Source organism: Heterodontus francisci, chromosome 3, assembly GCF_036365525.1.
Source record: "Heterodontus francisci isolate sHetFra1 chromosome 3, sHetFra1.hap1, whole genome shotgun sequence".
Classification (NCBI taxonomy): Eukaryota; Metazoa; Chordata; class Chondrichthyes; order Heterodontiformes; family Heterodontidae; genus Heterodontus; species Heterodontus francisci.
The window spans coordinates 158,435,168-158,463,076 of NC_090373.1; the positions used below are offsets into that span (position 1 = coordinate 158,435,168).

Genomic DNA, 27,909 nt, shown 5'->3' on the forward strand with positions numbered 1-27,909 from the left:
TAGAAAGACGGAGGTTGAGGGGGGACCTGATTGAGGTGTACAAAATCATGAGAGGTATAGACAGGGTGGATAGCAAGAAGCTTTTTCCCAGAGTGGGGGTTTCAATTACTAGAGGACACGAGTTCAAAGTGAAAGGGGAAAAGTTTAGGGGGGATATGCGTGGAAAGTTCTTTACGCAGAGGGTGGTGGGCACCTGGAACGCATTGCCAGCGGAGGTGGTAGATGCGGGCACGATGGAGTCTTTTAAGATGTATCTAGACAGATACATGAATGGGCAGGAAGAAAAGAGATACAGAAGCTTAGAAAATAGGCGACATGTTTAGAGAGAGGATCTGGATCGGCGCAGGCTTGGAGGGCCGAAGGGCCTGTTCCTGTGCTGTAATTATCTTTGTTCTTTGTTCTTTGTTCTTTTTAAAATGCAAAAACATAACAAGTACAAAATGCAGTGGGGGAGGGGGGGATATAATTGTGAGGGAATGTGGGGATTGGAGTGCCCGTCGCCATCAGGACACCTTGGGATTTAGTCTGGGGTTAGAAACCTTGTGATAGAATATAGGTATGATAGGCTTAATTAAGTAGAATTTAGAAATAGTGAATTCTGCCTTTTAGAGTTAGGATTGAATGGATGATCAGTTTTTAGAACTCACTGACATTCCCCTTTAAGAAGGTAGAGTTAAATATTTCAAGGTCCCTGTTAGAATAGAATTTCTGTTGCCAGGGAATTGGAAGATAAACACACACATTGAAATATCCTGTGTGACCTCAGAGGTAGCAATAAACTTAATTAGTTTATGGGGTTGTTGATGCAGACAAATTGACTACGGAGGTTGCTTTAATGTACCATAAAAAAGGCAATTATAGAAAATGGACTGACAGGAATAAGTGGCACAGTGGCTAGCACCGCAGCCTCACAGCTCCAGCGACCCGGGTTCAGTTCTGGGTACTGCCTATGCAAAGTTTGCAAGTTCTCCCTGTGACTGCGTGGATTTCCATCAGGTGCTCTGGTTTCCTCCCACAGCCAAAGACTTGCAGGTTGATAGGTAAATTGGCCATTGTAAATTGCCCTGAGTGTAGGTAGGTGGTAGGAGAAAGGTATGGATGTGGTAGGGAATATGGAGTTAATGTAGGATTAGTATAAATAGGTGGTTATTGGTCAGCACAGACTCGGTGGGCCGAAGGGCCTGTTTCAGTGCTGTATCTCTAAATAAATAAATTATAAATATTTTGACCAGATAAAGGCTTACAACTTCAGAAAACAGTGGGTTTCCAGTAGAACAGTAAGTGGAGAGTTAGTTCATGATACTATCGAATATGGATTTTAAAAGGAACACAGGAAGGTAACATAAATGCTAAGAAGTCAGATGACACCCCTGGAGCATTTCAGCTATAAAGAGAGACTGAAAAAGCTATGGTTGTTTTCCTTAGAGCAGAGAAGGCTGAGGGGGGACATGATTGAGGTATACAAAATTATGAGGGGCATTGATAGGTTAATTAGGAAGAAACTTTTTCCCTTAATGGAGGGGTCAATAACCAGGGGCATAGATTTAAGGTAAGGAGCAGGAGGTTTAGAGGGGATTTGAGGAAACATTTTGTTGGTGGTTGGAATCTGGAACACATTGCCTGAAGAAGTGGTAGAGGTAGGAACTCTCACAACATTTAAGAAGTGTTTAGATAAGCACTTGAAATGCCATAGCAGACAGGGCTGTGGGCCAAGTGCTGGAAAATGGGATTAGAATAGTTAGGTGCTTGATGGCTGGCACAGACACGATGGACCAAAGGGCCTGTTTCTGTGCTGCATAGCTCTATGACTCTCTTTGACTCTAGAAATAGTATACAAATTAGAAGTTTTGAAAGTAAAGTTTAGAAGTGTTGTATCCTCAAACAACACTTCTCATCCCATGCCTTGCTTGGGGGATTTAAGGTAAGAGTTTACTTTAAATTTTGATGGATATTCAGGATATTCTAAGATAATTTTGCTGCAACATTGGCAAGGTTTTTTGGATTCTATGTTAGAAATAAGAATGTGTGTTACATCTCTCAGTAATATTTGATATAGTGATATACGTATCCATTTAAGAAGTGTATTACATGTTAAATTCTTTAATAAATCTATAAAAGTAAATAAATCATCTCATGTAGTATTCTGTATAGAATAAGAACACCATCTCTGTGTCTCTTTAAGTGGAGAGATACGTATTGAAGAGAGTTTCCCACACGCTTATAATATCTGAGATATTTATGACTTAGCCATAATATTAAAATTAGGATATCCAAAAAATGGTAATATTCTCTGTTGATTTTCTGACTTTGAGGGAAAGCTAGTACAATTCTTTGGACCCAAATAAGTGTCTGAGAATTTGTCTGGTTTGAACATGATTAAAGGAGATTCATGGGAATGTGCTCCTGATTTGGTTTAGTCCCAATAAGGGGTTAAAGTCATAAATCACTTCAGTTGAAGCCCAAAAACATGATTTTGTCATTAACAGATCCTCTACTAATCTGTTAGTCTTTAATGTGTATTTTAGATTTGTAAGTACGGAAGGAATGTTTTCTGTCCGTGGTATTAAGACCCTGATTTAAGAATCTAGAGACGGCAAACTCTTGATCATGGTTTGTGGATCTTAAATCAGAACCCCCTCATTCTACTTTTGAGCTTTGGAAATTTCCTTTAAAGTTCACTTTAAATCCTAATTGAGATTAGGTCCTGACGTATTTTAATTCCCAGTTCAGCTTCTGTTCCGATATAATGGCTTATATTGAAGAAGGGATTGGCTTAATTTTTCCGTTGGGTGATCCAACAACTTGTTTTGGTAGATTACAGAATCTCATTCCACTGCCACAGGCAGATCAGGTGGTAGACTTTGATGTAGATGATTTTGATGCTGATGGTTCAGTACTATTGTGGCTGACCCCTAGGAGGATGGGATAGCATGTATTCAGAGGGATAATCAGACTGATACCCCAGACCCACAACATTCCTTAATGATAATGTGCACGCCTGCACAATTGGGTGGCCTAATGACTGATGCACGACAGGGTGGGGGTATCTAGAATTGCAGGTCCTGGGTCTCCCTACGTGCCTGGTGGCCATGGGTTTCGGATTAGATGGCTTCCTCACAATGAAGTTCGTGATCAGAATTTGCGGGAGGATTATACACATTACCTTCAAATGAAACAGGCACTTCTCCAGGCTTTTGCTAATGATGCTGCTGCAGGCTTTCCTCTGTCTGTGGGACAGCCAGTACAGTCTCAAATTACATCCCGAGGCAATGTGAATCTTAACGCTATCTATGCTGTGTGTGGCAAGCCCGGTCCCAGTAATCAAGATAAAACAAGGTGGATTTTAAATAATCATGATAGACTTGACACTTGCTGTCAAGGCTGGAGTGCTGCACATTTACGGCAGCTCTTCCCCATGATGTTAAACTCTGATCTAGTCCCCCAATTAATAAGTGCAACAGCTGGATACAAATATAATCCCACCTCCTGACCACAACTCAGGGAGGGCTTGTAATGGACTCAATCAAAGAAATCCTTCAATATACTGTTAAGCCGAATGTTTTGATAGCAGCCTATTGATTAGGTAAGGACCTTACACATGGCAACTGGGAAATTGTTCACGGTTGTCTGGCTAACCAGTATCAGAATTCTGCACTTAGACTAGCCTGGGAAGGGGCATTGTCTGCTTATCCTGATGACCAGCAGAGGTGGGATAATGTTGAACGCATTATCCGCTCGAACCATGCCTTGCTGGGTCTGCCCCATACTAAGCCTGTGGTCCAACCAGATCCTAAGGTTAAAAATAATACAGACAATGTCTCTGTTTCACACAGACAGGGACAGAATAGGACATGGACTCCTTCTCGATCCAGTCACCCCCAGACTCATTCCTTTGGGCTGCCGGACAGGCGCTCTGGTAGCAGGGTCAGCTGGGATCCCAATGGGGATGAATTTTACACTGGCTGTTCCTATCATAGAGTAATGGGAGGTTTCAGGCCTGACGGAGGCAGGGATCAGAAAGACTCCCGACAGGATCGGCATCTACCCCAAAGGGGCGATAATCGTGACTGTAAGCCTTCTGATAGATCGCCTACGGGATTGGGAAAGCATGAGACTCCTAAGAGGGAGGTGTAGTGTAGGTAGGTGATAGGAGAATGCTGGGGATGTGGCAGGGAATATGGGATTAATGTAGGATTAGTATAAATGGGTGGTTGTTGATCGGCACAGACTTGGTGGGCCGAAGGGCCTGTTTCAGTGCTGCATCTCTCTGTGACTCTCTGTATAACTCTATGACAATGGGATGGGTTGCTCTCATGGTCTCCAGCATTATTCCTTCAGGTCCTTATAATACATCTCCCCCAAGTCTTTATTTTCTTAGCATATATGCATTCTTGACTTTAACTACTACCCTTTCTCCCACAAGTCTCTGGCGTCACAGATTTAGTCTGTTAGGAGGTTTCACGACTCTCCCAATCTTGCTCTAGTCTGACTGAGATGATCAATACTCTTTCTTGTAAGTTTTGATCACTGACTTGGTTGATTTTTACTAAGGATTGTAGTATTCTGTTTGTTCTGGGTTTCTTCATTATCATCTGGTTCTTCCAAATAAATGATTGACTGCTGCTTCTGCGGAATAGGGATAATGTTTCCTATTTCTACGTGCGTTCCCTTCTGTTATGTGTACCACATACGATCTCTGGTAGTTTTCATCTCTGTGGGTTACAGTATCTTCCCTTTCTAGGTCTCTATCCATGAGTTTCATTCAGTTTCGGTAAGCCTCTGGCACAAAATCTTTTGTTGTAATTTTGAGTTTGTTTCTCGGTCTCTTACTCTCTTATAGTCGCAGACATCCAATCCTGCACTCAGTTTTTTCGGCAACATCGGAAGTCGCATTCTTATTTTCCTGCCCATCAGTAACTCTGCAGGTGATAGTCCACACATCAATGGTGTAGATCGATAACTTAGAAGTGAGGTTGGAAGGTCTTCATTCTTCTTCAATGAGGACTTTATGGTTCTTACACCTCTTTCCACGTCACCATTCGACTGTGAATAACGTAGTGAACTTGTGAGATGTTGAAATCCCATTCTTGTCGCAAACTGTATGAAATATTCATTTGGAAACTGTGGTCTGTTGTCTGACGCTAATTTGTCAGGGATACCATGTGTCACAAAGATGACTTGTAGAACTCTTATAACTGCTTCTGTTGTTGTTGAATATAACCTTCTCATTTCTGTCCTTCTTGAGAAATAATCGATGATGATTATATAGGACTTTCCATTGAACATGAATACATCCATACCTAGACATTCCCATGGGCTGGTTGGAAATTGAGTAGTTCAGAGGTTCACGCTGTTCTGGTCTTTGTATTGCACAGATGTGGCAGTTCTGGATCACATTTTTGATGTCTTTGGATATTCCTGGCTGCCACACTGATGATTCTGTCCTTGCATAATTTTTCCATAATGCCCAGTCTTTTTACAGTTGAAACATTCTACTTTACTAGCAGGACACTGCTCCTGTCTGTGGATCTTTCTGGCTGTGCAGCTCAGGCACGGTTTCCCAGTGTCATGCACCTTCTCACCTGTTTGTGTCTTTTTCTCAATAGATTGCCTCTCCATCTTTGGCTTCAAGAACTGTACAGTCATTGGATTTCGACTAATCCAAGGCTTCTTTTCAGTCCACAGAATGGCTCTATTTTATCTTCAGACTTCTGCCTATCATACGATCTGGATTGCCTTCTCGAATGTAAGGTCATCTTTCAACCGTAAGAGATCTGAAAAAGATTCATCAGCCATTCCAACAACTATTTGGTCCCTTATCAGTTCCGCCTTCAATACTCCATAGTCACATCCCTCAGCCAATCTGTACAGATCATTTATAAAAGAATCTACGGATTCGCCTATCTTCGGGACTCGCTTGCCAAATTTTGATCTTTCCAGAATTTTGCTGCTCCTTGAATTGAAATATTTGTCGAAGGCTTGTACCACATCCTCAAATTTATCAGAAGTCTCATTTATTCCTTGCCTCACAATCACGTCATCCCGCAATTGCACTCATAGAGTATAAAAGTGTATTTACTTGTTCTGCCTCTGATTTAGTATGCAGCTGGGACGCTACCCTAAATCGGAAAAATCTTTTTTTCCATAAGGACCAATTTTGTACTTGATTGGGTCCTACCTGATTGTGGAAGCTTTCAGGCATTCTAAATTGCAAATCCATTTTGTTTTCCTAGGCTTTATTAGGCTTTTTAGGGTGCTCCCCTTTCTTTTTAAATCATTTTGATTTTAATGGAGGTATTTGCGCTCTTTCTGGGGGTTTCTCATGCTGTCTGGGAGTTCCTGTGCTTTTCTGAGGTTTCCCGTGCTTTCTCTCCGCAGTCTGGTTGAGTAATGGCTACTGACTCCACCTGACTCCTAAGTCGCCTTTTCGCTAGAGATCGACCTCTCTTCCCATCTTTCCAACCCAGTGCACCGTTATCCAACAATGTCCCCTATTAAAATTCTCTCACCCGATTCTGGACCATCGCCCAGCACTGTAACTCAGAACCCGATCGCTGGACCTGGATGTTTCGTTGCAGACCACCATGCTTCTGTGGTGCAGTATAAATGCCTGCACAGCTGAGTCACCGACTGTCCGCTTCTTCTTTGGCCACGGAACAGCTCTGGAGCTCTTTGCAGTCTCCTGATGAGATCTGCTGTTCTCTTGAAGCTACTTCACGAGGTGAGGTGTTCTCAGTACTTTCTGGTCATTTTAATCGGTGTCATCATGTTGTGTGTTGTTACTGTAGCTTGCATAGCTAGGGCAGTGTCGATAAAGTCTCGTAGTCTGGATAAGGTCAACTAATAACTTTATTATTAATTACACATTGCTATTCACACTCTCCACAGGCCTCTCTAGCTAACATCCTTTGTGCTGCTACTCTCTTCTTCCAAAGCTCATTACCATGTGACTAATACATGGTATTAGACTAAGCATTAATCTTTTCAGGTCCTTAGACTACAAACATGTGCTAGGCAAGGATATAATGTGCATGTCTGGTTGGTTGAAGCTTGTCAGTATGATATCCAATACATGAGTCAGTGGCCTGAGGAGTCTGGGCTCACCCCATTTCTTGTTGCATCAAGGTATGCAGATTGAGAGGACATCTCAGATTCAAAGGAAAACAACCTCATCCTTAAGTGAGGTAACCTGGGAGTTGAGGAATCTGCAAGACATGTCTCAACCACTAGGCTTTACCCTAGCCACTTGTCAAAAATTATTCCAAGTTCTAATAATCCTCTGTGTGAAAACAGTTCTTTTAACTTTCCTCATTGTTCTTGGAATGATAATTCTCCGTCTATGCCCCCTTGGTTACGGATTAGCATATTAGTGCAACTGATCTTCCTTCATTTACCCTTTGAAAATTTTTTGTAATTTTACAAAGCTCTTTTTCTGCTGAGCAACAAACTCAATGTTTTGAGCCTTCCTCGATTATGTCTCTTTGCTGGTAGCAAATCCTTCCTTGACTTTGGTAATCTTCCCATAATGAGGTGCCCAGAACTGTATGCCTAACAAATTTCATGTATAAATTCAATATTACTGCATCTGTGCCTTAGATGTGTTCTTCGAGCTTTCTTCAGAGAAATCAGATGTGGTTTTCGATGTAAATAAAATATTCATGTAGATACAAAAATAAAACTATGAATATATATGACTTGGGACTCTGTATCATTCAGGAATGCTTTTTTAAAAACTGCATTAGCATTTTGAATTATTTTGTATAAACAAACGCAATAGATGACAGATAAAAGTCAACAATGAATGTTTTCCCATAATATGACTGGTAAGGTATTTTTAGCATCTCTATTAGCCTAATGGCATTAATACTTCTAAATATTGAATGGTATTATTATATAAATTATAAAATTAATAGGTTACTACGATCAGATGACTGCCTCAAACTGCTCGCCTTGTTCCTGAGATGGAACACTTAAATCTTTCTACCAAAGTAATATTTTGAACTGTAGCATGGATTCACTTGAGCCCTTGCTTTGCAGAAGCTAATAGGGGGCCATCTTCAGCCTTTGAAGTTGCTTAATTGCTTCCTTAATCACACTGCATCCCTTTTAGCTGTGGAAATTTAAATTATATTTCCCTAGGTATTTCTATTTCCCTTGCCTTGCTGTTACATTTTAAAATGTTTACACTAGATATTCTTCTTGAGTTCACTGTGACTGCCCCCTCCTGTAAGTGGACCCCTCATCCCTTAAAATCAGAATGGAACCTCTCCTACCAAATATCTTGGTAATATCTTGGTTGAACAGACAATCATTTTCACTGTTCTCTGGTTTACTGAAATATATCATTGTATTATATATTTTAAACAGCATCAAAGGATTTTCCTTTTAAAAGATGTTAAGGTTTCAATATATATATCATATGATCACGTGAACTCCAGTCAGCTCCCCTGACTTTCACAGGTTGATCTTCCTGTGCCTTGTCTTCTCTTTCTGAGTCACCTACTTCCCTGTTCATGACAGTGGATGAATGGGACTCTGTGCAATATTAGGAACAAATGAGTTAATGGTTCAGTAAAGTTCCTTTCTCTGCTATTTTAACAAAATTACTAACACATTTATTTTAAAAAGTTAACACAATTATTAAAATAGAAGAGACTAACTTCATGCAACTGCATTGTCATATCACATAATTTGAGCATAAGTGCCAACATTTCTTCATTAGGGACCACCACTTTGTAGTGTGTCATGGAGAACACAAACTTCACAAAATTAGTTTGGATTTGTCCTTACTTGACATCTTTGATGCTGTTTCTTTGATCCTTACAGTGTGTTTTTATTTGTTACTAGTTGGCATCCATAACATAATCACATCTTGAGCTATTTGAGCTCTCTCTCACTCATGGCCCCCTCATCAGAAGAACTTTACAGTCTACAGGAAAGGTTACAAAACGTCAAAAGTCATCTACTTATTTGGTTGTTTCTCTTTTAACCCTGTCTGGTAAAAATGTATTCTGAAAGCTAAAATGACTAAAAATTGATGAAAGATCTGAGTTGAAGGTGTTTGTAATTTTTTATTCACTGTAGCGCACTGTTATACTGTTAAGTACGAAATAATGGAATGGCCCAGTCATTGAACTTCAAGGGTCCCGTGGAAAGAAAAAAAGTAAAATTAGCAAATCGATATTTTAAAAAAACCTGACAGCTCCAAACAATATGCTGAAAGTTTAAAATCAACACACATGTTATCCCTAAAGTATGGTATGTTTTAATTTGAAAAGCAGCTATGATTGCTATCTGTCTGTCAGAGGAACTCTACAACACACCCAGGAGATTCACTGACTGACTATATCAATTTATTGTTTGGAAGTATTATTGATTTACCTGTCAGCAGTTGACTCTGTGTTTGACAAGGTCCTTATATCAGTTGTGACAGTGCTCTCCAAACTGTCAGAAAATGTAAATGGAAATCTGTCTCCCTGGGCATTAGACCCCAGACACAGTACGTAGTTCAGTTCTTTTAAATGCATCTATAGGTTTGGTGGTATAGTGTTACAGATATTAGTAAAATTTAAAGTGCATGGGACAAGCACGACCTGAAATCTCTCTTGACTTTTTCGAAGAGCAAGCTTAGGTGCTACTTGTATTATTACTGCACTTTTCACATAAAGTTAGACTACCAACAACAACTTGCATTTATATAGTCCTTTAAAATAGTAAAATGTCTCAAAGCACTTCACAAGAGTGAATCAGACAAAAAAAATGACACTGAGGCAAGGGAAGAGACATTAGAACAGGTGATCAAGGGATAATTTTAAGCCCAAAATCAGGTAGATTGGGGTCAGGTGAGATATAAAAATGTTAAAATGCTCAAACCCAACAACAATCAGCCCACTTCTGGGTTTAACAGAGGCAGGGTGAGGTCAGACAGCCAACTTGCTCTCAAGAGGCAGGTTGACCATTTAAACATTATAACCAGTCTGGGAACCTGGTATTTAACCCATCAGACAGGTTTTAACTCTGGTCATCCAGGTTTCCTGGACATTGTGAAACCCAGCAGCTCAATGGTGGCGAAGTCAGCTTTGAGGAAAAGGCAAGTCCCTGACAGGACTGCATGTGAGCCCAAAGTAACAGGAGTGTTTCCTCCCAGCCTACCAACCTTCGCTGCTTCCCTCTCATTGAACACCCCACACCACTCCTGTCATCAGACACCCCGATCGGGGACTGGACAACTGTCCCCTTCGGGATCGTGGATCAGAGCCTCCCCAACCCGGATTTGGGGATTGGACCCTGTCTGGGAACCAAAATGCCCCTGCTCCCAGGATTGGGGATCGGATCCCCCCCAAGATCCAGACACACTCCATGTTCCCACTAATGCAGCAGCAGGCTCCCTTCCTACTCCTGTGGCTGAAGCCTCTTCCAGCGTGTTCACCACCCCGTCATTCAGACTAGCTTCTGAGCAGGGACCCTGTTTAAGAAAAAGACACACAGGGCTGAATTTTTATGAGCGCGTCACAGACCTGAAAGTTAACTCTGCTTCTCTCTCCACAGATGCTGCCAGGCTTGTTGAGTTTCCCCAGCACTTGCTACTTTACTGCCACATACTTACTCTGCTGTGTCCCAGTGTCCTGTACAGTTGAGATCCTCTTCTTCCACTCAAGTGTAACATTTGTTCTTGTAGGCTTGCTGCACCTGGGTGAAAAATCTTACTTTTGACATACCAGAAAGAGAGACTGAATTGTTGCATAAAAGGCAAATGCACACTCAGAAATAAAAGCATCATGTGATGATATCTAGATACTATGGGCTTTTAATTTCCTGAATGTGAAAAGCGGCAGACTAATATGCATTTGAAATCTGTATTCATTTTGTAGCTAACTGTTATGTGAAAAGCCAGGGAACTGGAATTGAAACGATTTCTTAAAGAACCAGGAAATGATGTTTCTCTTCTAGCTGCATTGCAAACCTGAAATATGACATCAATAATTATGATCAGCTGCTACAGAAGCAAAATGTATGTGAACATGTGTCGATCTGTGATAGCTGAAAAACCAGGACAACAGCACAGATTTCCTCACTAGCCGTGTATTAGTTTTAAAACATGTGCAAAAATACCTTGCAGCCAGAAGTTAGAGCAGTTACACTGCATAATAACCTTTAATTTAATTTAAAGGACCAGACCAAAATTCGAAGATGGCAGAGGGGCGCTCCAGGGTGGCCCCACAGTTCAGCATTGCCTCCCTGCTCACTCCCCGCCAGGCTGTGTGGGCAAGTCGGAAGGTCCTTTTTCCCAGCAATGGTAAGAAAAGGCCCTCCCGCTTGACCAAGGCAGCCTGGCTGGAGGTGGCAGAGGAGGTAAAAAGCCGTGAGGCCATCCGGCATCAAAGGGTCCAATGCCGGAAGAGAATGAATGATCATTCCTCCAGCCAGCCGGGGCCCTCCAGGCCTCGTGCGCACAGAGGACGACCACAAAATTCATCCACAGCCAAAGGGCAATCTGATCAGCAGCCTTTCTTCAGTCAGGCTGCTAAAGCAGAAGTGGCACCGTGAAGGAGCACCCGCAAGCGTTTCCAAAAACCAACGTAACACAAATGGTCTGCACGGGTGACACAACACTGTGAAATGTTCAATCTCTAAATCTTCTTCACTAACATGTGTGTTGCTTTTACTGTGTGAATGAAGTGTGCCAGCATGTACTGATCATGTCTCCTCCCATTACATCATGGCCTTTCAGAACTGATAATGTATGGAATAACATCATTGCCATGCCAGTATTACTCATCGCATCTCCACGGATGTAGCAACATGGACAATGGCTCAGTCTGCTGCTGCCAGTCATGTTGGACACAAAGATGTTGCAGATGTGGGGTGCTGCACAACAGGTGAACGAGGGTGCTATGTGGCTTGCAGATCCCATGGTGGTTCCTATGTTGTGGAGAACCTTTGATCAATAAGGCGCTTGCCCTGCATGTGGTGATGCTGGATGCTCTCTGTCCTCCCATGCGCCTTTCCTGCTGTAAGCCCTCAGCGACCTCATCATCCGAGGATTAGTCCTGCTCACATCTCTCCTCATCCTGCAAGGCTTCCCCTCTATTGAGTGCATAGTTGTGCAGAGCACAGCGAACAGCAACTATATGAGCTACCCCTTCTGGCTCGTACTGCAGGGCACCATCTGATCTATGCAGGCAGCGGAAGTGTACTTTCTGCATGCCGATCGCCTGCTCAATGGTGGCTCCTGTAGCTCCGTAGCTGGTATTGTATCTCTCCTCTGCAGCAGTGGTGGGGGGTCTCACTGGTGTCAGGAGCCATGTCGGCAAGGGATAGCCCTTGTCTCCAAGAAGCCATCCCTCCATCTGAGCCAGTTCAGTGTAGAACAGTGCCAGCTGGGGCTGGCGCAGGATGAAGGCGCCATGGTAGCTGCCATGGAAAGTGGGCACAGATTTGCATAGAGCAGTTAGGGTGATCACACACTAACTGCACGTTGAGCGAGTGGAAGCCCTTACGGTTTAATTATGCAGCTGGTCGCCCGGCGGGAGTCTTGATGGCCACGTAGGTGCAGTCTACGACCCCTTGCACCTGTGGGAATCCCACGATGGAGCTGAAACCGATGCCCTCTGGGCCTGGCTCCCAGGGTCTATCATGAAGCAGACATATTCACCAGCCCTCCGGCACAGGGCATAAGTGACCTCCCTGATGCAGCAGTGCACTGCTGACTGAGTGACCCCATAAAGGTCTCCAGGGGGTCCCTGAAATGATGCAGAGGCATAAAAATTCAGAGCTGCTGTCACATTGAGGGTCACAGGCATAGAATGTCCATTGAAGCCCATGGGCTGCAGGTCATCATTGAGAAAGGCACAGAGATTTGTCACCACCTCTCTCGACATCCGCATTCGCCTCTGACACTGGCTCTCTGACATCTGCAGGTATGTCATGCAGGAACTGTAGCCGTGTGGCCATCTGTAGGGATGGGTTCGCCTTGGCGGCTGCTGCTCACGAATACGGGCTTCTACGTGGGCTGCACCTGCCTGCTGGTTTTGCCTGCGTGCATATGGATCCTCACTAGAAGTGGATCAAATAATATAGGGTGAACCATTCCCATCTCCAAGTGACAATTAAACTCGATTCCTTCAATGCTTCGAAGGTTCCTAACAGGGCAGCCATTGATGTTGACTGGTACATCAGGTGCTTTCATGCATCAACTATGTGGCATGGCATGGCATTGCCCCTCTTAGCTCCCACTAAGAGTGGCGCAGCATGACTACATTCAGATTGTAGGAAAATCCAAACCAGGAGAAGAATCAGTTAGAGGAAAATTTGGATTTGGAGAAAGAAATAAAGGAGGAAAAATGCTACTTGCATCTGCAACTCAGCATGGACAGGTTATCACAAATACATATTTCAAGAAAAACAAAAACCGATATTGGACATGGGAACTTTCCAAATGGGACTTTCAAGAATCAAATTGATTTGATACTGAGCACTCAAAGGCAAATGGTGGAAAACAGTGAAGGTGGATATTGCCAGCGATCACAGACTAATAAGAGCAACACTGAGCATCAATATGACTTGCTTTTGCTGAAAACTCTACCCTTTTTGCCTTCTGAGGTTTCCTTTCCTCTCAGTAGTAAATAAATCTGCCTTGTCTCAGCTAATTAGGACACCACAACACTTCCCCAATTAGGCCTTGACTTAAGAGCAAAATAAAAAAAGCTTTACTAATCAGCAATACAAATATGCTTTGATACAAAATAAGAGCACAGTGTATTCCACTGAGAATTTAATTAAAAATTGTAATTACTATTAGCTGAACTTACCATAAGCTGAAAAAAGCAACTAATATAATTTAAATATCTTGATATGTTCGAACTGTACACTTGCACACAAATCTTCTGCATCTACTGTACTTGCGGACAATCGACAGCTGGTTAATATTTGAGCAACAGCTGGAGAATCAAAGTCCTTTGCCAAAGGTCTTATGGTACTGCACAATGCTCCCACTTTCCAGGAACCTTCAGACCTGTGCTGCTCTTTTCATTCCTGATTAGTCCACCTTTAAAGGCTTTAACCTCCCTGTCCACTAAAGTCCAATCCTGGCAACTATGTGGCAAATTCACTGACCAATACCCTCCAGCGCTGACCACATTGGAATTTGACCACATGGTCAGCAAGACAGCATTCAACCTCCATGGAGTCAGTGGTCAGCCTCGCCACAACAGACAGCTATTTGACACCCACCTGCCCATGCAGTCTGAACATCCGGTACCTGCAATCTACTGGGGGGAGGAAGGCTCTTCCTCCCCACCACAAGATCCTTGGTCCCTTGTTCAAAGGGAATGATCCAATTTCTTTTAAAATTCCTTTCTTTCCAGGGTTGCTGGCCAGGAATGCAGCATTGGAAACGACTTATGCCCAGCTGGTGGCAGGTACATCTGAGATCTCTCACAGTACCAACCTATAGTAATAGACATAAAAGCAAAATACTGCGGATGCTGGAAATCTGAAACAAAAACAAGAAATGCTGGAATCACTCAGCAGGTCTGGCAGCATCTGTGGAAAGAGAAGCAGTGTTAACGTTTCGGGTCAGTGACCCTTCTTCGGACCCTTCTCCGAAGAAGGGTCACTGACCCGAAACGTTAACTCTGCTTCTCTTTCCACAGATGCTGCCAGACCTGCTGAGTGATTCCAGCATTTCTTGTTTTTGTTACAGTAATAGACAAGCTTCCTTCTGACCGTGGGAAGTGGGATCGCATTGTCTCCACACTCTTGGCATTGTGACCATTGTAAAGGTAGGGGGAGGGGCACTGAGGGTTCCACACCTTCCAAGGCTGACTGAAAAGTCCCGGGAATGGCATTTTTGGCGGAGATTAGGACACTGGAGGAAATATTCGATTGCCCCCATTTTCGGGCAAGGGGTTCACAATTCATCCCGTTGAGGCTGGCAGCACAAACTTATTGCTGCCTCCTCATTTGAATGATGGTGGCATGCAGCCTAGCACCAAAGGTGCTGTTGGATGGCTGCATGCTCAACAGGGGGCTCTGTAGTGTGTGTGTGGCTAACACGTGTTTCAGCCAGCCTGCATTCCTGCAATCATTATAAGGAAATTGATGCTGACTGTACAGGTATTGCCTCCAAAGAAAAGCACCCCAAATGAAGCAACAGGCAAGAAAGAGGGCTCCCAGGTTTTCTGATGCAGTGCTGGATCCATTAGCACGAGGCCAAAAGGAGGGACCTCTGAGAAGGCAATGGGGACAGGTGACCAGAGACCCCCATCCACAGAATCATGCCCAAAGGACTTGGCTGTAATGCCACAATAAGTTCAATGACCTCACACCAGTGGTCAACATCAGTGAATGCATCTTCCAACAATCTCTCAAGTTGCTCAATGCACCACATCCCCATCACTCACCCAGCAACAGGTTACCAGTAATCAGGTTTCAGACCTAGCATTCATATACTCCACCTCACCCTCATACACCTTCCAATGCTCCAACCTCACAGCCATGCTGCTTCACCATACCTCCAGCTATTCATCACCCAAACACAATCACTGTAATCATCCTCCTCTATTGCAGGACAAGGTGGCCCATAACGGGAGGGATCAGAGAGAACCAGAGGGGGAAAGGCACGCCTGCATCACCTGAGCTCTCTGGGGGAGATGGTGCTCTGGCTGTGACACAGCCTGTTGATTCTGGCCTTGTCAAGAACATACAGGATGATGATATGTTCCTACCTTGTGGCCCTTCTCAAATCCCACCTCACCCTTATCCTGCTATCTGGCATGATGAGTAAGCAGCAGCTGGTGTGATCATGCACCTTTTGCTTTCCACCCAACCCCCTTCTCTCACCCCAACCCTCTCTTTCTGCATTTCTGCTTTCAGACAAGCAAGGACTGCTATCTGACAAACCAGTGCAGCCTCATTAGGAAGGGCAAAATACTCTGAGAAAGAAGCACCGTAACTTGATCTGACACTCACAGCCACCAGTTCAGATATTGGCACTGCATTATCTGAGATGGCAGTATAGAGTCAGGACCTACACGTGATGAGTTACCGGCCATGAGCAGATTGCAGCCAGGCCAGGGGGAAAGGATAGTGTTTGTGCCAGCTTCCCGGAGGGGAAGGTCACAGACAAGTTTGAATGCATGGGACACAGGTAAGGACTTTGATATGGTGGCCTGCAGGAGAACACTAATTGTCATGCACATTGAGATGCAGGCCTGTCAGACAGCCTCTTGTCACTGTCAAGGAACATGGAGGATTTCGGTTCCAACTTAGTGTGGGGCATCGCTTGGAGCCCATCCTTTCCAGTGTGGAAGTGGTGGCCAGCTCCATGACAGGACTTGCAGACCCACCCGTGATGCAGCATCTGGTGGCTGATGTCTCAGCTTCCATTGCAGCAGAGGCAGAAGCCACCTAAAGACTCAGCGCTGCATTGGAAGCTCAGACTGAGTTCATGAGAACTATGCTTTTTGCCATGCAAACCCAGCTTGGTGCCAGGCAGGCTCAGATTGCTGCTATTGTGGCTGCAGGTACCAGTGCTCAAAGGGCCATGTAGGTTCTCACAGCATTCCAGCAATCTGACCTTCAACAGATTACTAGGATTGCTGAGGTGCTGCCTCGGGAGAGTGACAGTGGCTCCGTGGAGCATGAACCTGCTGTCCTCCCACCACTGCCACTCCACCAGTGCCCTTGCTGTTGCCTCTCAGCCAATCAACCCAGACTCCTCCAGTCCATGATGAGATAGTGCATCCAAAACTGGGCCCTCAAGGCGCAGAGTGCTCGAGGCTGCTCTGCAAGGCCATCTGCAGTCTCCCCATTGAAAGTCAGCAGCCTTCTACTAGCCATACTGCAGCCACTTTGTAAGAGGACCAGGACAGGCAAAGGCACCTGCAAGACAGGCACCAAGGGATAGCACAAGGACTAATAGTTCAGTTTTGTATGTATTATTGGATGTGTTGTTGGATAAAGTTGTTGTGGGATGGTTTTTTTGTTGGTGAATTTTATCTTAGGATTTTTGCCAAGACGACACTGAGATGGGATGTAGCAGATGGATTAAAAGGAGGGGAATTGTGGAGCAACTGTAGTGTGTGGATGACATCTTAGGGGAAACAGAGTCTCAGCAGCTGCTCATATACAGCCCATTCAGCTGAAAGGGTCCTGAATGCCTCCTTCATCCTTTTCCTCCTTTTCCTCCTGGGGTGGCTTCTAGATGCATGGTAGCAATGCCCGTGCCCTCATGATAGTGAGGTTGTGGATGAAGCAGCAGACTATCTGGAATCTGGGAACCAGCTCTGATGAGTACAGAAGTGCAGACCCAACCTCCATCCCCGGAGTGGTGCAGGCAGTGGCACCATTGCTTCAGGATGCCAATGATTTGCTCCATGATGTTCCTTGTGTCTACATGGTTTTTGTTATAGGTGCTTGTATTGTTGTGTGGTGGAGGGGAGTTGTGAACCATGTGTAAAAAGGGTATCCCTTGTCTCCAAGCAGCCAGTCTCTGGTTCAACATGGTGGCCCAAAGAAGGCAGGAACGGCTGACTGCATCAGGATGAAGGCACCGTGGCTGCTGCCAGGACAGTGAGCATTCAGTGGCATACCAACTGCACATTGCTGGAGTGGTAGCCCTTGTGGTTCCTGTACCTCTCCTCATTTACACACGAGGCTCACAGAGCCAGGTGTATGCAGCCAATGACTCTCTGTACCATTGGAAATCCCACAACCCTGGCAAAGTCACATGCTTGCTCCTCCTGCTTCTCTTTGATTAGAAAGAAGACTATGAAGTCTCCTCTCCTGGTGTGCAGGTCCTCTCTCGGATGTGGCAATGGATGGCGAACTGGGAAATTTTGGCCAAGTCAACAGCACCCGCCTAGAAGGATCCAGTTGCATAGAAGTCGATGTCAACAATGATCTTGACAGCCACTGGCAGTGCCATCATCACCCTGCTGTTGAAGGTGGTGGCACAGTTCAGTCATCACCTTTTTGAATCATAGGCACCTCACACTTTGCTCCTAGCTGAGGTAAAGGTAGGAGAAGTGCGCTCTGAAGATCTTTGGTGAACAGGGTCTTCTGCTGAGAGCCCTCCCCACAACATCACTTACTCATATATTCAATGACTTTACTGCTGTCTGAGAAATACAAGCATCTACCCCAAGCATTTCCACAATGTAATATTATTTGTCCCTTTGGTATTTGATCTATTGAAAGACTATGAGTAATATTCAAAGAAAACATGAGTTTTATTATAACTGAACTGGAACATATATATAAAAACAGTTACTGCATGAGTTACATTTATACACGTCTTGTTCTGTCAGGCTCCACCCACAAGTGATTGTTCATGTGTGACGCGAGATTACTTCCTCCGGTGATCTTCACTTACAGTTTCTTAAGGTGGTCCCTTCTTAAGGTCGTCCCACAACACTAATTGCAGAGCTAGCGGAGCATAGATTCCAATACCCAGTGATATCTGAAAATTTTTCTGCAACTGTATGTTGCTAGTCCAACATGAAAGGAGGCACTGCTAGACCTGGTTCTTGGGAATGAGGTGGGCCAAGTAGATCAAGTATCAGTAGGAGAGCATTTAGGGAATGGTGATCATTGTATCATAAGGTTTAGGTTGACTATAGAAAAGGTCAAAGAGCAATCCAGGGTAAGAATAATTAACTGGGGGAAGGCCAACTTCAATGGGGTAAGAATGGAGCTGGGGTGAATAAATTGGAGTCAAAAGCTGGCAGGAAAACTGGTAGATGAACAATGGGTTACCATCAAAGAAGAGATACTTTGGGCACAGTCAAGGTATGTACCCTTGAAGGGGAAAAGTAGACCAAAAAAATTCAGAGCTCCCTGGATGACAAAAGAGGTAGAGCTTAAGATAAAGAAGAAAAAGTGTGCTTATGACAGATGCCAGGTAGAAAATACTATTGAGAACCAGGCTGAATATAGAAGGTCCAGAGGGGAAGTGAAAAAGCAAATAAGAGAAGTAAAGAGAGAGCATGAGAAGAGACTGGCAGCTAGCATTAAAGGAATCCCAAAGTTTTCTATAGGCATATAAATAGTAAAAGGTCGTAAAAGAAGGAGTGGGGCCGATTAGAGACCAGAAAGGCGATTTACACATGAAGGCAGAGGACATAGCTGAGGTATTAAATACTTTGCATCTGTCTCTACCAAGGAAGAAGATGCAACCCAGGCAATGTTGAAAGAGGAGGTAGGTCAGACACTAGAGGGGTTTAAAATTGATAAAGGGGAAGTATTAGATAGGCTGTCTGAACTTAAAATGGATAAGGCACCAGGGCCGGATGAGATGTGTCCAAGCAAACTGAGGGAAGTGAGGTGGAAATCGCAGAGGCACTGGCCATAATTTTTCAGTCTTCTTTAGACTCAGGGGTGGTGCTAGAGTACTGGAGAATTGCAAACATTACACCCTTGTTCAAAAAAGGGTGTAAAGATAAGCCCAGGAGCTACAGGCCAGTCAGTTTAACTTTGGTGGTGGAAAAACTTCTAGAAAAAATAATTCAGGACAAAATTAATAGCACATAGACAAATGCGAGTTAATTAAGGAAAGCAGCATGGATTTCTTAAGCGAAAATCATGTTTAACCAACTTGCTGGAGTTTTTTGAGGAGGTAACAGAGAGGGTTGATGAGGGCAATGCTGTTGATGTGGTGTGCATGGACTTTCAAAAGGCGTTTGATACAGTGTCACACAACAGACTTGTGAGCAAACCTGAGGCTCATGGAATAAAAGGGACAGTAACAACATGGATATGAAATTGGCTGAGTGACAGGAAACAAAGAGTAGTGGTTAATGGATGTTTTTTGGGCTGGCGAAAGGTTTGTAGTGGACTTCCCCGGGGATTAGTGTTGGGACCCTTGCTTTTCCTGACATATATTGATGAACTAGACCTTGGTGTACAGGGCACAATTTCAAAGTTTGCAGATGATACGAAACTTGGAAGCATTGTGAACAGTGAAGAGGATAGTGTAGAACTTCAAAAGGACATAGATAAGTTGGTGGAATGGGCAGACAGGTGGCAGATGAAGTTCAATGCAGAGAAATGTGAGGTGATTCATTTTGGTAGAAAGAACATGGAGAGACAATATGGAATAAAGGGCACCATTCTAAAGGAGGTACAGGAGCAGAGGGACCTGGGTGTATATATGCAGAAGTTATTAAAGGTGGCAGGACAGGTTGAGAGAGCAGTTAATAAAGCATACGGTATCCTGGGCTTTATTAATAGGGGATAGAGTACAAGAGCAAGGAAGTTATGTTGAACTTGTATAAGACACTGGTTCAGCCTCAGCTAGAATATTGTGTCCAATTCTGGGCGCTGCACTTGAGCAAAGACGTGATGGCATTGGAGAGAATACAGAAAAGATTCATGAGAATGGTTCCAGGGATGAGGAATTTCAGTTATGAAGATAGATTGGAGGAGTTAGGACTGTTTTCCTTGGAGAAGAGAAGGCTGAGAAGTGATTTGATAGAGGTATTCAAAATCATGTGCGGTCTGGACAGAATAGATAGAGAGAAACTGTTCCCACTCGTGAAAGGATCGAGAATGAGAGGGGACAGATTTAAAATATTTGGTTAAGTGTTATGACCCGTTGAGAAAGTGGTCTAGGGTTCCCTCTCAGCCTTCACCTGGTCTTACCATAACAGGTTTTTAAACACATGTTTTTAGCTCCCCCTTGGTGAATCTTTGTTCACTGCTTTCCAATTATAAGGCAAAGGAAACAGCATAAATGGGTTTTCTTAGGTTTAAAGAAGAAAGGTTGAAATTTATTAAACTTAAACCTAAACTCTAATTCAGTTAACACCTATGAATACATGACGTGCCCACCCTAGCATGCATACATGATACACACATGCAGATAGAGACAGAACAGAGCAGAAGAAATAAAATGGAAAAGTTTGAGGCAATCTCGGAAGAGGGTTTTTTTTTACGGATCTTTGAGCGCACTGTAGAGTCCTTGATTGTAGGTAGATCTTGCTTTTCATTGGGGCCCAGTATTCTTCTTAAACCTTGTGCGCTGTAGGAGACTTTTCTCTCTTGGGGATCATGTGTCTTCAGTGGATTTGGAGTTCTGTGAGAAAGAGATGGGAGCAAACAGGAGAGGCTGTGGAAGCCAGCCAGGAGAGGGCTTTTCAGTCCAGGAGCAAACCGACACTCGCAGTTCAAACTGTTCGTACAATTCAGAAAAAACAGGTTGCCAAGCAGGCTAGTCATGTGACCAGCTGGTCTGACCACATCTGTTTTTGGACTCAGCTATCCCAGCAGTCATCCTGAAATTTGAACTCCCCACCTTCAATGTCTGGTGCTCAAAGACCATTGTGCGTTAAATTGGATAAGGGAAGTAACCCCTTTTGTCTCCACAAGCAGTGTTTGTTAATATGCAAATGTCTTTCCAGCCAAGGGCCTGGTGATTTATTTTTAAACAAGTCCTTTCTTGACTTCAGCATCAGTTTTCAAATCAACGTTCATATGACAAAATTAATATGCCTCATTCTTGGCAGGTGGAGGTCTAGCGTCACAGTAAGAGAAGCAAAAGTGACATCAGGAGAAAGTTTTTCACGCAGACAGTGGTTAGGGTCTGGAATGTGCAGCCTGAGAATGTGGTGGAGGCAGGTTCAACTGAAGCATTCAAAAGGGAATTAGACAGTTATATGAAAAGGAAGAATGTGCAGTGTTGTGGGGAGAAGGCAGGGGAATGGGACTGAGGGAATTGTTCTTTCAGAGAGCCAGTGCAGACATGATGGGCCTAAAGACCTCCATCTGCACTGTAACAATTCCGTGATTCTGTGTGGGTTTCAGCTCATGTTTAAAATGGTTCATCTGTCAGTGAATGGTGAAGTAAATAGACTGCAACCTGTGCAGCAACGTCTCTTTAATATGAGAGCTTATACCATGCTGCAGATTAACTGAATTACTCTTTGAATATATGAATGTGTCAAATAAAAATGTAGCTAACCCTGTCACATACCTTCAAGTGCTATAGTGAACAGCAATGTTCCAGTATGCTCACAACTGGGGAAAGATGGGGGAAGGAGCTGATGCTATAGTGTGCTCCTGAAATTGCTGCTCACTCACCCTGTAACTCAAGTTGGATATATGACAGCCATCTGTGACACTCCCCCCCCCCCTCCACCATTGCCACTCCCCGACCACCACCTCCCACAGACCCTGCACTTTGCCAAGTGTACCAAAGCACCAGTCACCTTTTTTGATCCACCCACTGTATGATATAGGAGTGCCAACCAGTTATAAGTCATGGCATAACAATTGAGAGCAGTGGTGAACATGTCAACCAATGGTCGTGCCAGCACTACATTGCACGGTCACTGCAGATATCCTTGCTGCCCATGACAAAGTGGTGTCCCGCTGGCCTATGACAAGCTGAGGCAGTTGACCAGGTCTGGGGTCTGCTGATCTCTCCAGCATACCTTCTGTCATCTTGTACTACATCAGAAATGATATATTGTAATTTTAGATGCTTTAAGAACGACGTTTCCTTGAAGAGTTAGAAAAAAGGCTGCCAATTATTTTTCCAAAATATTAATATGTTAATAAATTTTCAGAAAGATGGAGAAGATGTCAAGCAAAATATAACACTGCAGTATAAAGGTACAGTAAGAATACTTTGCCAAAGGTATTAACAAGTACCTGTCCCCATGGAGCATCTTGTTCAAATAAAGGAACAGAGAAAATCTGGCACAAATATTGCTGAATTATGCTGTGTTGTCGTTTAAATACTTTGCCATTAAAATCTGGGGACTGAGTGAGGCACCTGTGGGAAATATGTGCCAGCCCCTCAGGTCAATTTTAAATAGAACAGTGCGGAATTGCAGGTCCTGCTGTCCCAATCCAACATTCCCTCTGAGTCAGTTGCACACCCACTCTCCCAACACCCAGGACTGTGGAATTGGCCCTGTGATGTTCTCTGTAACAGACTCCAAACGGCATGACAATAAAGTTCAGCGGTCAAGAAGATTCCAGTAATCCGGCAATCAAGGAAGCATGCACTGGACTTGCCCTTTGGCTGAGCAATGTGCTGTGTATGTACTCATCGCACATAATCACTTTCAAGACTCAATGAGAAGAAAGAGCACAACAGGAAGTTCTGGTAACCAAATGGCTTAGATAATTGGCTTTCTGTTGTATTGATCCAAGATACATATAGGACAGATGTCAGAGGTAGTTTCTTTACTCAGAGAGTAGTAGGGGCGTGGAACGCCCTGCCTGCAACAGTAGTAGACTCGCCAACTTTAAGAGCATTTAAGTGGTCATTGGATAGACATATGGATGAAAATGGAATAGTGTAGGTCAGATGGTTTCACAGGTCGGCGCGACATCGAGGGCCGAAGGGCCTGTACTGCGCTGTAATGTTCCATGTTCTATGTTCTATACAATAGTGTTGGCCTGGCCTTAGTTCAGCTGATTACAGGTTGCACAGAAGAAAAACAGTACCACTCCTTCTTTGTATTTGAAAAGCCTGAAGTTAATTATTAATATGTATTTTGATTAGAGCTTGAGGCAGTATGTTCCTTATTAGGAGTATTGCTGTGATTAGAGAAACTGAGTCAGAAGCAAAGCATACTTCGTGAAGTATAATCACATCTATGGAGTTCCAGAGAAACTGAGAAACTGTCTCTTTGAAGTAACATAGATATTTACTGATCTGTCATAAATGATCTGTCATTATTTGATCATTTTGTTTTGAGCATAATATAGTAAAGCTGCAGTCCCTAAAGGATTGGGGAAAATTAATGCATGCATGCATGTGATTAACTAATAACTTTGAAATATAACTGCTGGTAGCTGGCAATGGGGAAGACTGTTAAGTTCTGATGTGCTATTAAGTTCCGCAGTATTTGCTTCCTTCCCATGTGACAGCAGCAGTAAAGAGCAGTCATCTAGCAGCATTGAAATGAGGCCAAGTTCTCACTGAGCTGCCACAGTGCTTTGATCTGACGAAGGGAACAGATGAGTCCCTAGGTACTATTGTATATCACACTAATAGAAAATTGATGAATGTGGCACTGTTCCCAGTCTCCATTATGAAACTGGTTCCGAATTGGGAAGCTCGTGATCCCTTATGGGAAGGAGGGCAATTTACTATTGAAGCAAACACAAAAGCAAAATACTGCAGATGCTGGAAATCTGAAATAAAAACAGAAAATGTTGGAATTACTCATCAGAAATATAATTTATTTTCTTAGTCGAGATTAATTAGCTTTTTTCCCCTATTTATCAGTTTCTCCTATCAGGACAGTTTAGAAACAATTGCTCCGTTTTCCAGATTTGAAAAAGATTTTAATTATTATTCATTCAGTCATAAAACCTATTTTATTTCCTAATTATCAACCCTGGTAATCACCATTTCAGTCTCACTAAGAGTCATGGGCTTTGCAGTTTCTGATAAGATGTGAAGCTCTACAGGATGGGGCTTCACATGCTTCCTCTTCTTTTCCTCCGCAATGGAGCTCCATTGAGCCCTAAATTCATCAACTATCAAACCCACCCATCCCAACTTGTTACATGATATCCTCTGATGAAATATAAAACCAGGCATTAGTGAAATATGCTAACAAAAGCACAGTGTGTGTGACAGGGATCATTATGGTCTGGTTTTGAATATTTTAGTATACTATGATATCTCTGCACACTTCACTAGCAGATAGAATAGAAGGGGAAACCAGCTAGGCTTTAGAGTGCGTAGGTGTCTGTGGAAATATCTTCAAGGAAGGTGCTGTTGTAGTTGTATTAATGTCAGGATGGGATGCTCCCAAGCACTTTGACAGATTTTTGATTTGTGACATGCTTGAGTCACATATAAGGCTCTGCCATTTCACTTTGCCTTAAGCAATTGGGAATGGTGGCTCAGTTTATGACTCAGAATTTATTTTGAGTCTTCAAAAGGATTTCTGGGGAGCGGTAGCTTCGTGTTAATGTTACTGGACTAGTAATCCACAGGGCCAGACTAATTCTCCAGAGACATGAGTTCAAAACCCACCACAGCAGCAGGGGGGAATTTATATTCAACTAATTAATAGTCATAGTCATGGAATTATACCTTACAGCTAATGTACCAGACTCCTCCATCAACATCCCTATGTATGCCCTGTCTCACCTGCAGAACAGACCCACCAAAGGTGGCAGCACAGTGGTATACAGTCAGGAGGGACTCCCGATCCCATGAAGTCTAATGGCCTAGGTCAAACATGGGCAAGGAAACATCCTACTGATTACCAGCTTCCACCCTCCCTCAGCTGATAACTCAGTACTTCTCCATGTTGAACACCACTTGGAAGAAGCACTGAGGGTGGCAAGGACACAGAATATATTCTGGGCGAGGGACTTCAATGTCCAGCACTAAGACTGGCTTGGTAGCACCACTTCTGACTGAGCTGGCTGAGTCCTGAAAGACATAGCTGTCAGACTATGCCTCCGGCAGATGGTGAGACAACCAACAAGAGGAAAAAAACCTACTTGACCTTGGCCTCATCAATCTACCTGTCACGGATGCATCTTTCCATGGCATTATGAGTAGAAGTGACCACCGCACAGTCCTTGTGGAGACCCTCCATTGTGTTGTGAGTCACTACCACTGTGTTAAATGGAATAGATTCAGAACAGATGTAGCAGCTCAAAACGAGGCATCCATGAGACGCTATAGGCCATCAGCAGCAGCAGAATTGTATTCAATCATAATCTGTAACCACATGGCCTAGCATATCCCCCACACTACCATTAGCATCAAGCTGGGGGACCAACCGTGGTTCAATGAGGAGTGTAGCAGAGCTGGCCAGGAGCAATACCAGACATACCTAAAAATGAAATGAAAACCTGGGGAAGCTACAATACAGGGCTACATGCATGCTAAACAGTGGAAAGAGTGTGATATAGCCAGAGCTAAGCCATCCCGCAGCCAAGGGATCAGATCAAAGCTCTGCAGTCCTGCCACATCCAGCTGTGAATGGTGATGCACAATTAAACAACTAAGTGAAGGAAGAGGCTCCACAAACATCTCCATCCACAGTGATGGGGGAGCCCATCAAGTCAGTACAAAAGACAAGCTTGAAGCATTTGCAACTGTCTTCAGCCATAAGTACCGAGTGGATATTACATCTCAGTCTCCTGTTGAGGTCCCCAGCATCACAAATGCCAGTCTTCAGCAATTTTGATTCACTCCAGGTGATATTGAGAAACAGCTAAAGGCAAAGATTATGGGTCCAGACCAGATCCCAGCTATAACACTGAACTCGCTGCATCCATAGCCAAGCTGTTCCAGTACAGCTACAACATTGGCATTTATCTGACAATGTGGAAAAATGCCCAGGTACGTCCTGTCCGCAAAAAGCAGGACAAATCCAACCCAGCCAATTACCACCCTATCAGTCCACTCTCAATCATCAGTAAAGTGATGAAGGGGTCATCGACAGTGCTATCAACCGGCATTTACTCAGCAATAACCTGCCCACTGGTGCTCAGTTTTGTTTTTGCCAGGACCACTCAGCTCCAGCCTCAATACAGCCTTGGTAAACATGGACAAAAGAGCTGAATTCCAGAGGTGAGGCGAACATCACTGCCCTTGACATCAAGGCAGTATTTGACCGTGTGGCATCAAGGAACCCTGGTAAAATTGAAGTCAATGGGAATCAGGGGAAACTCTCCATTGGTTGGAGTCATACTTAGCACAAAGGAAGCTTGTTGTGGTTGTTGGAGGCCAAACATCTCATCCCCAGGACATTGCTGCAGGAGTTCCTCAGGGTAGTGTCCTGGCTCAAACTATCTTCATCAATGACCTTCCCTCCATCATAAGGTCAGAAGTGGGGATGTTCACTGACGATTGCACAATGATCAGTACAATTTGCAATTGCTCAGATACTGAAGCAGTCCATGTCCACATGCAGCAAGACCTGGAAAACATAAAATCTTGGGCTGATAAGTGGCAAGTAATATTTGTGTCACTCAAGTGCCAGGCAATGACTGTTTCCAACAAGAGAGAATATAACCATCTCCCCTTGATTTTTAATGGCAATACCATTGCTGGATCCCCCACTATCAATATCCTTGGGGTTACCATTGACTGAAAACTGGAACAAACAGGCATATAATTACTATGACTACAAGAGCAGGTCAGAGGCTGGGAATTCTGCAGTAACTCACCTCCTGACTCCCCAAAGCCTGTCCATCATCTACAAGACACAAGTCAGGAGTGTAATCGAATACTCTCACTTGCATGGAGAAGTGCAGCTCCAACAATACTCAAGAAGCTCCAGGACAAAGCAGTCTGCTTGATCAGCATCCCAACCACCTTAAACATTCACTCCGTCCATCACCAAAGCACAGTGGTTGCAGTGTACACCATATAGAAGATGCACTGCAGCAACTCACCAAGGGTCCTTTGACAGTACCTTCCAAACCCATGCATGGGAACACCACCACCTACAAGTTCCCCTCTAAGCTACACACCATCCTGCCTTGGAAATATATCACTGTTCCTTCACTGTCGCCAGGTCAAAAACCTGGAACTCCCTTCCCAACAGCACTGTGGATGTACCCACGCCACAGCAGTTCAAGAAGGCAGCTCACTACCACCTTCTCAAGGGCAATTATGGGTTGGCAATAACTACTGCTTTGCCAGTGATGCATACATCCCATGAATGAATAAAAAAAAATCAGTAGGTATGACACCAGTGCTTTGTTGTTCATTTGTACAACCCAGTCTGAAAATTAATATTTATTATCTGTACATTTCATGGAGGTAGATGAGTGACCTGCTTCCTTTTCTTGCGTTGCTGTTATTGTGGTGTATTTGCTGATACCCTGGGGACATGGGTTCAAATCCATCATGGTAGCTGGTGGAATTTAAATTCAATTGATTGATAAAAATCTGGTACTGAAAGCTAGTCTCAG

General features: G+C 43.7%; 1 protein-coding gene across 1 annotated transcript; it reads right to left on the bottom strand.

Annotated features, from left to right (window-relative positions):
• Nucleotides 1-12,044: 12,044 nt before the first annotated feature.
• Nucleotides 12,045-12,881, bottom strand: LOC137367151 (putative nuclease HARBI1). Its single transcript, XM_068028588.1, has 2 exons — nucleotides 12,574-12,881; nucleotides 12,045-12,414 (listed from the first exon to the last, which is right to left on the bottom strand). The coding sequence occupies exons 1-2, from the start codon at nucleotides 12,879-12,881 to the stop codon at nucleotides 12,045-12,047; spliced, it is 678 nt and encodes a 225-aa protein (XP_067884689.1).
• Between the last annotated feature and the right edge of the window lie 15,028 nt (nucleotides 12,882-27,909).

What these genes read in the sequence shown, in the direction of transcription:
- LOC137367151 (XM_068028588.1), bottom strand. Translation starts at nt 12,881, where the DNA reads ATGTCGAGAGAGGTGGTGACAAATCTCTGTGCCTTTCTCAATGATGAC. An exon ending in CCATCGTGGGATTCCCACAG is followed by an intron (nt 12,415 to 12,573) that starts GTGCAAGGGGTC and finishes TTTCCATGGCAG; the next exon opens with CTACCATGGCGCCTTCATCC.